The 8,443-nt window shown below is 39.6% G+C and overlaps 1 protein-coding gene across 1 annotated transcript; it reads left to right on the top strand.

The window, feature by feature from the left end:
* Positions 1-314: 314 nt before the first annotated feature.
* On the top strand, positions 315-7,942 carry qng1 (Q-nucleotide N-glycosylase 1). The gene is made up of 7 exons (XM_008294577.1): positions 315-359; positions 1,933-2,129; positions 3,131-3,278; positions 4,053-4,165; positions 4,802-4,945; positions 7,059-7,254; positions 7,343-7,942. Exons 2-7 carry the CDS (start codon positions 1,941-1,943, stop codon positions 7,570-7,572), a joined length of 1,020 nt encoding a protein of 339 aa, XP_008292799.1. The 5' UTR covers positions 315-359; positions 1,933-1,940; the 3' UTR covers positions 7,573-7,942.
* Positions 7,943-8,443: the final 501 nt, after the last annotated feature.

Here is an 8,443-nt window from a genome sequence, read left to right as displayed (position 1 = left end):
TGTTGGTCCGTCAAAACAGCTAATTGATCACCCTTTTTTTCCAGAAACCTTTATCTTGTCCACTTACTATCATGTGTAGCGCAATAATTTGTTTTTACTGGGTTAGGGGTGTTGCTACTGGATGCATTTATAGCCCCACACGTTAAGCATTATGCAATTTACCAAGTAAATAATTACTTTCGCGTACAGTATGAATACACAACGGACATTGTTTTCCGGTTTCCTCTCCTGGCTTGCTGTGATTGGCTTGCCAGTCAGTGACGAGTCCACAAGCGAGACTCTGATTGGACGGCAGCTGGAAACCAGGTAGTAGAAACAACACCACGCGCGCTTGCAGGGTAGTGTCCTTACGTCTGTCGGTAAGTGATGTAGAGCATTGGTTTGTCTATGAGTAAGGAAGTGTTTGCTGAACGCTAGGGTTTATACCCAAAAACTAAATGCATTGTTGCAGAGTATGAAGGTGTAGACGCGTCTGTATTAGTGGTAACGGAGAAGTTAGCGGCCAACGTGAATGTTCAGTCAGGTGTTGTACTTTGCTCGTCCACATTTACAATGAAACGTAACGACGCGGGTGTACAGTCTATGAAAAACTGGGGGAAAAAAGAAACAAAACAAAACACAAAACCACGATTTATTTACTTATTTATTTGTATATTTGAAAGGGGAGGTTAAATCATGTAACTCACCAGAGAAAGACCAGTGTAAATTAATTTCTTTCTATAGGCCACAGTTCTTCATGGGCATCGTTACCACACAACCACTGGACACTTGAGAGAAACTACAATGATGTAATTGTCTTCTTTTTGTTTAGGTAAAGGGATTGCTCAGAGATGTTCTTGTGTGGAGGCATTGTGCCAAAAAACTTATTGCCAGACCAATTATCCTATGTCTCTGCATCATTTTGATTGCACTGTGCCCTAGAATATAATCACTCCTTTAGTTTTTACTGGTTGAAATAGCTTTAAAGACCAAGATCAAATCATTTAAGGGATACAGTTTTCCATTTTCCCAAAAACTGATTGCAACCCTTACATTGTGGTTGAAATGTTATTAATGCATCAGAAGGACTTGGTTTTATTTACAGGGGTTATATTTTAAAGATTGTAGCCAATAGGATGATTGGAAGAGATGGTTTCTGTATTTTCCATAAAAATCAAAAGTATGCTCTATTTGACGAACCAAAAACATATAGCCTAAACATCACAAGCAATACTGTGGTAGTGCCTATAATCATCCCAGTAAATGCCGTGCCTGATTATGCCATAGACTGGAAACACTTTTCTGATCATAATTATTCGATTTCAAGAAATGTTCAAGATTTACAAGGATCCACTGTTTTTTTTGCAACTTATTTTTGGTAGATGGTCACTTTATGGCACAACAATGGGCTTCTATGTTCATGAATTTTTCTTCTGGGTATGAACACAAGATGAGAGAATAGTTTAACCCTGAAAACACTCAAGAAGGAGTTTTGAAACCAGCACAAATCTTGCAAAACTTTATACCAAAGCTCCATCAATACTTGTGAAGGATTTCTTTTTAAAAATAAATGTTCTTTCCTTGTTACATCTCTCCCATTTTGATTATGTTCTTTCTTTGTGAACTGCATAATAACGCAGGGAGATCATCTTTAAAATGGCACATCCCTGGAGATGAATAACGGATATTGGGGTTTTGGTATGAAAAGGGCATCCTGCACCCATCCATGTAGGATCATAGAAGCTGTTCCTGATGTCTGTATGTTTTGGACGAGAACTAGTCTAATGCGCACTCATTTAATCAACATCAATATGCTTGAAAATGCCAAAAGACATGATTATTTTCAGAGTTACATCCTTATAGTCATCAAGGGTTTTCTGGGACACCTGTTCCTGTTTATGCATGCTTGTTTGCCTGCACATGTTGTCACAGTTGCATTTCTGCTCCATGCAGTATCCATCATGGAAGCACCTCTGTTTCCCCGCGAGTCTGGCCAGTTCATAGCAGAGAGGAGTCGAGATGTGTTTGTGGAGGAAGCAGGAGTGCAGAAGGTGGCAGAGATGCTTTATGCTCTCCGACACAGCGACGATCTGACCGCCAGTGGCTGGAAGAAGGCAAATCCATTGGCCCCGGAACCCACCTCTGACCAGGGGAGTTTGTCAGCACTCAGCACCACGCAGACTGCTGAATGATTTGTCGTATTATACATAAGCAGTGAACCACATCCTACATGGAGGATTTTGTTCAGTGCAAAAGAAGGCACCAATAATAAACACTTGTAAGGTGATAGTCTGAGGGGCTCACTCATGGAGAGAGACCTCAGAATGATGCACAAAGGAATTACTAATTAATGTTGTTAATAATATGGGCATGATAACAGAGAGAGATTTTAGATGACTGGAAATGTGGCATTGTTTAGTGTAGACTGTATTTGTACTTTTGCAGAGATAATTAATTGTAGCTTATGACATTAAGGAACAGAGATTATTGTAACTTGTTAAGCAGAAATGCAGGTTATTTGATGGTTGCAACTTATCAATTCTGTAGGCATATTCTGCTTTTCTGTGTTTTATATTATTATCAGCTGAATATCTTTTGAGTATTAGGTTGTGAACAAAAGACATTTGAGGAGTTTTTTTTGGCTTCAGGAATTTTTGATGAGCCTTTGTTTTTTGGTTTGTAACATTCAAATGATTAATCAGAAAAATTATCTGAAGATTAGTCAGCAATGGAGAAAATCAGCCCGAGTTAAAACTGATATTTTGTACTTCGTTAAAACACTAGCCAAAAAACTATTTTTTAAAATAAAATTAGTGAAACTCTCAGTACATGGTCAACTTGGGTGACTCCTACACTATTCAATAAAAACTGTCCAAGAAATAATGAAAAGCACAATGATTGGGGGGGGGGGGGATTTCACTCCTGGAAGTCAGTTATTAATGGCCGTCATCAAGTTTATGCAGACATCAGGAAATTAAAAACTGGATGTCTGTATTCATAAGAGTCCATCCCTCGGTAGCACACTGACAACTGTAGCAAAAGAAAACGCAGAGAAACCCTTTTGTGTTCAGGCCATCATATATTATAATACATTACCTGTGTGCTTTGTCACTGCAAGGTTTAATATAGTTTGTATATTTGAACCGTACAGGCATTGAACTGGGTGTTTGTGGTCGACACCATGAACTTTTCCTTCTGGCCGGAGAAAGAAACCCAACAGTGTGAGGTGACCTATAAAGGGACGACGTACACAGGATACATGACCCTGTGTGCTGCCATCACAAGGGCCATGGAAGAAGGTGAGAGCCTTTTTTTTAATTTTTTTTTTATTTTACCGAATAGTATGTTGAATTAGTACGTACACACCTGACCTCCTTTCCCACAGCTGATGGATTTATTTGCTGGACAGCATTTTCACAGTAGTCATCAAAAGAAAATAAACCAGATTCTAGTCTAGAAATTAAACCATGTGGGTGATAGAAATGTCAGAATTATTGTCCGTTTGCCACTATAGCTGTTTGCAATAAAGGTAAGGCCGTGCTCTTAGGTTTTGACTTCTACTTTTTGCTCGCTTTGTCTCTAGAGAGTAAAAAAAAATATGTTGATGTCTCTTTTTGTTCCTCTATTCTGTGTGTTTTTTTTTTTTATTGCTAGTTATTGTGTGTGTGCCCTTTTCTTGAACTTGCACTGCTGGGAAATTGCTTGTAACTCTGCATGCGCCCGTGCATCATTTATAATTAGCATGAATGACTCCGGATATGAATCAATTATGTCTCATATGGTATAGTGCTCTCAATGTGTGGTCGCTGTGGCCTTTATAATTACAAGAGATTCTTTCAGAAAAGCACAGGTAGCTTTCCTCCGGAGTGTGAATCTCAAGGGTTGACAGCAGGAGATCAGAACAAATTGTCTTTTGAGCCTCTTGCGAAAAATGGCTACCGTGGAGTTATATTCTTGTTATTACAGCACATTATAACTTCATAACTTAGTAGCCTTGAGAGTCCTCCTACTCTCCAGTAGTTCCTGTCTAAAGATAAATCCTTCTAGCTGCTTCTCTTTTCCACACTCCACAGGTATACCCATTACTGATCCAAAGTACTTCTCTCAGATAAGTGTGGAGGAGTTGGGTCACGTCCTTCGATCAGACAATGAAACACCCATGCCGATGCTTCTGGAGCGCCACCAGGTTCTAACATTATCATGATAATGTGCAACAGCCGTGCTGATAGGGAAGTAATGATTCACTTAATCTATAGGTCGCTTTCAGTGATGTTGCTTTAGTATCAGTCCAGTGATGAAAAGGATGTCTTCAGATTGCGCCTTGGATTTTCACTTTCTGTTTAAAAGTGTACAGAAGTATAATTATTTGACATCTGACTCGATGCAACCTCCTCAGCAGTTATGCAGCATAAGACGTCTTAAGAAAAAACGAGTGTATCATCTGACTCGGTAGACTCTGAACAAAGAAGGTGCATTGATTTTCAAAGCCAGTGTACTTATACATCCTGCACTGTACACACAAGTGTCATCTGATATCCTGTTGTGTTCATGTAGGGCACTTGTGTGTATTTGTGCCTGACTGTATGAAAGTGCAACCCTAAATTAACACAATCCTTTACTGATTTATTATTGTCAGTGTTGCCCTGCATGTATTTTTGATAATAAATAAGAAAACTGATATTATAGCTCCAAATCAATGAATCTCTTGTTTGCCAGTGTTGCATTATTGCATCCACTGTATTCCTTTTATAAGTAGAAATTGAATGTATGCAGCCTCATTGTTCAATCTGAAAAGCATAAATGACCAAATCTTTCTAACAAGGCGCTGACTGAAGGAGGCCGTGTGCTGCTGGATCACGGTGGAAGCTTCCGGAGTTTTATCAGCCAAGCCGGAAACGACGCCCGGAAGATGGTGGAGCTTATTGTGCAGAAGATTCCTTCCTACAGGGACGAAGCTACGTATGAGGTTAGAGTTCGATCTGTTGCAAAACTGTGGGACTATTGATTTCTGGAAATGTGCGGAGAAATAGTCTTGCACGGGTACTCTGTGTTTGCTGTAATTGTTCAGGTTGTGCAGCTGCTGAATTGTTCCAGGAACATCCAATGATTAAATGATTTACTACATTTTAGATACTAAAATGTAAGTAACTTCTAAAATATTTGCGCTTTTTATCTTAATATTAAAGCGTTACCGCGAGCGCTTGCTTCACTTTTCCCTCTCTAATTTATTGCACAATGAATGTCAGGCATCTTGACAGCATATAGGAAGCATATGTGATCTGAGATTAATGTATGCATTTGGAGAACTGAACTGTGATGTGAGAGTTCCACCTTCTGGCCAGAGACAGTGTGGCAAGTTTGAATGCCCTCTTCATATTATACAACCAGTGAAGGAGCAAATTCTACTCTTTTGCACATATTATACATTGCTGCTGTGATGTTCTTTTCCTTAGAACATCTGTTAAGCAATAAATAGGAATGGCTTTGAAACGCATGGTTGAGCAGAACATACAGTGGGAGTTTACACTAAATGCACAATTATTAGGCAACTGAGTATTCTGACCATAACATTATTCCTATACACATTTTCCAACTCAAAGCTACGTGAACTTGAATGCTTATTGGACTTAATCCCTTTAAGGTATTTGTTTAATGATGGAGGTTATAAAGTAAGCACCTTACATTAGGTGTGTATAATTATTAGGCAGCTTCATTCCCTGATGTTAAATGGGAGCAAAAAAAAAGAAAAAAACACTGTTAAAAAATGTACAGACAGATTCTTAAAATAGCTCAACTATGGAGGTGTGACCACGGGACAATCAAATGTCTTGTTTCAAATAGTCAGCAAGGTCTCAAAAACAAAACGGTGCAAATGAACTGCAGAAGACTATAGAAAAAGAGAGAAATAAAACACGACGCCACAGGGAACCCATTGTCAAAGGTAAAGGCAGAGAAACACAGTCACCACTGAATACGATTCACAACCTGAAGTGCCAAGAAATACCTGGAGACATTTTTGAGGTTAAAAGCACAAATAAAATGAGAGTGACTTGATGGAGCAGATGGACAGGACTGTGGTTGGATTACTGATGGACACAAGGCACTGCTCAGAGTCTGGCACCAGTGAGGTGGTCAAGTGTTATTTGTATGAGCTGCTGTCGTTAAAGATGAACTAATAGCATCTTTTCAGGTTGAAGATGGACTGACAATCAACTTCTAAACCTATTGTCAGCTTCCCTTTTTAAGAAGTGTAGTAAAACCAGTGCATTCAGGAAGACCATGATCTTTATGCTATAAATGCACCCTGTAAGGTACCAAGGAGAAGAAGAACAGGTCATTGCATGAACCACCCCAGATTAAGCTCCCACAGAACCCAATGATTCTTTCTCACAGTCATAAGTTGATAAGAGACCAACTGAGAAGACAGCTGATAAAGACCGTTTACAAGGTAACAAAGCAGACGATGCTGGCCGGCAAAAGAGAATATTTTGCCCTCTCCAACTTCTCAGAACAACCGATTGGAGCTCGGATGATCAGTTTTGTTTTTGCCTGCCCAGACCTCTTCCCAGCAGAGGATGGCGTCCATGCTATGACCTCCTGACCCTCCTCACCTACGAACAACAGGAACGTCAATACATCAGAAGGACCCTAATGTATGGAATTAAGGAACTCATCACCAGAACGATGCCTCATAATCTGGACTCAATAAGACACTCGGATATGGTGCAGGACCAATATTAAGCAAACACCTAGGAATCGGAGAGTGTGGGAAAGACCACAAAAATGATTAAATAATGACCTGGCTCCCTCCTCACCTGACTTAAAATGTGATACTTACAGTGGGGGAATGCAATACATCTCTTTAAAAAGCAGTTAGGAGTTTGTGGTTGTCACTTAAGCTAAATTTGATCGGGAACAGATGAAGAAACTGAGTCTGTAGATGGAAAACTCATGCCAGTTATTATTATTTATTTATTAAAGGCCATCAATGTCATTTAATTATCATTTTGGATTGACTGAGGAATCATTTGTGTAATAATTATGCACACAGTGTTGCGTTGCTCTTCTCTTTGTTCCAGGGAAAAAGAATTTCACTCTACAAGCGAGCCCAGATCCTGGTGGCAGATTTCTGGGGGGTCATGGAAGCCAGAGGACACGGAGACATCGTTAACATGGACTGGCTCACCATGTTTGCTGACTACAGGGTTCCTCAGGCGCTCATCTACTTAGGTGCACTACGATACTCTGACACACTGATGCAGACACTGAAGGACGGTGAGACAGCGGTGTTTGTGAGCGTCCTGTCATTTAAACATCATAGGCTGTAATCACTCAGTGTGTTATGTGTTTGTCTTTCTCTCAGGTGAGCTGCTGTGCTCTGGGGACCGGAGAGAGGTCGAAATTCGAGGTTGTTCGATTTGGTCTGTGGAGCTGATCAAAGACCGCCTTTGCAAGCTGGTGCAGGAGAGAGACAGACAGACTTGCGACGTCAACTCAGCAATCATCGACTTTTACCTGTGGCCTTACGCCAAGCAGCACCACAAAGAAATGGCCCACATTCCCATACACCACACACGCTGTATTTACTATTGATGAGCTGGCTGGCAGTCGTATACAGTAGACAGCACTTCCCAGTGTGCAGCCTTGGCACCGGTGCCTTTCCCTGGGATAAAGCCAAGCACGTCTCTGTGCCAGATATATGTATAAATGGGCCTCTTTCTCGCTGTAATGGAAACAGGTGTGAAGTTTTAATGCAGCTTGTTTGTCTACGTGAGTAAAGCAGCGTTGTCCATTTGCAGTCAATTAAAATGTTCCATACATTTCCTTACAAACCTCAGGGTGTTAAAATGGAGCAAGAAAATTGCATTTTGCTGTGCTACATATATTATGTGAATGTACAATACCTGACATTAAATGATACTCACCAAACTTCAGCAAAAATAAAATATTTTAGTAAGATATTATACTTTTTTTTTTCCTTCTTTTTTTGAAGGAAGTGTTGCAGTTGTTTGATTTCTCAGAAGCAAGCATCCACATCTTCTACTGCAGACCTTAAAGCTGGATGTCTGCAGTACAGCTACTAAAGAAATCTATTTTTATGTGAAAGGGGAGGAGGGAAAAAAAGCAGGTTAAGAAGAGACATCCTGTATGTATGTGTGTATATATATATTTATATATGTATTAGAAATATCATACAGAATGTCCTCTCTCCTTTAGAGGGATAATTTTGGGCATCTTGGAATCAATATTTGATATTAAACCTTTTGCAGTAAAGTCGTCAAGTCACAGTTAATTATATGGCACATTAAAAACAACAGACATTGAACCAAAGTGCTTTTTAATAGAAAAATCAGATTTAACCTTGCAAATTAAAGGGACAAGTCTAAATATTTTTAATATAAGTGTACTGAAGTAATTTCAGTGTTTAAAATTACAGCTCTTAAAGACCCCACAAGTTGAAATG

Source organism: Stegastes partitus, unplaced genomic scaffold (assembly GCF_000690725.1).
Source record: "Stegastes partitus isolate 25-593 unplaced genomic scaffold, Stegastes_partitus-1.0.2 Scaffold974, whole genome shotgun sequence".
NCBI classification, from domain to species: domain Eukaryota; kingdom Metazoa; phylum Chordata; class Actinopteri; family Pomacentridae; genus Stegastes; species Stegastes partitus.
The sequence above is the reverse complement of the archived record's forward strand: the minus strand, read 5'-3'. Positions and strand labels throughout refer to the sequence as shown.

Excerpts from the sequence above, each read along its gene's own strand:
- qng1 (XM_008294577.1), top strand. The coding sequence starts at position 1,941 with ATGGAAGCACCTCTGTTTCCCCGCGAGTCTGGCCAGTTCATAGCAGAG. Across the intron at positions 3,279-4,052 it reads CACAAGGGCCATGGAAGAAG|GTATACCCATTACTGATCCA; the intron begins GTGAGAGCCTTT and ends CACACTCCACAG. Across the intron at positions 4,166-4,801 it reads TGCTTCTGGAGCGCCACCAG|GCGCTGACTGAAGGAGGCCG; the intron begins GTTCTAACATTA and ends CTTTCTAACAAG.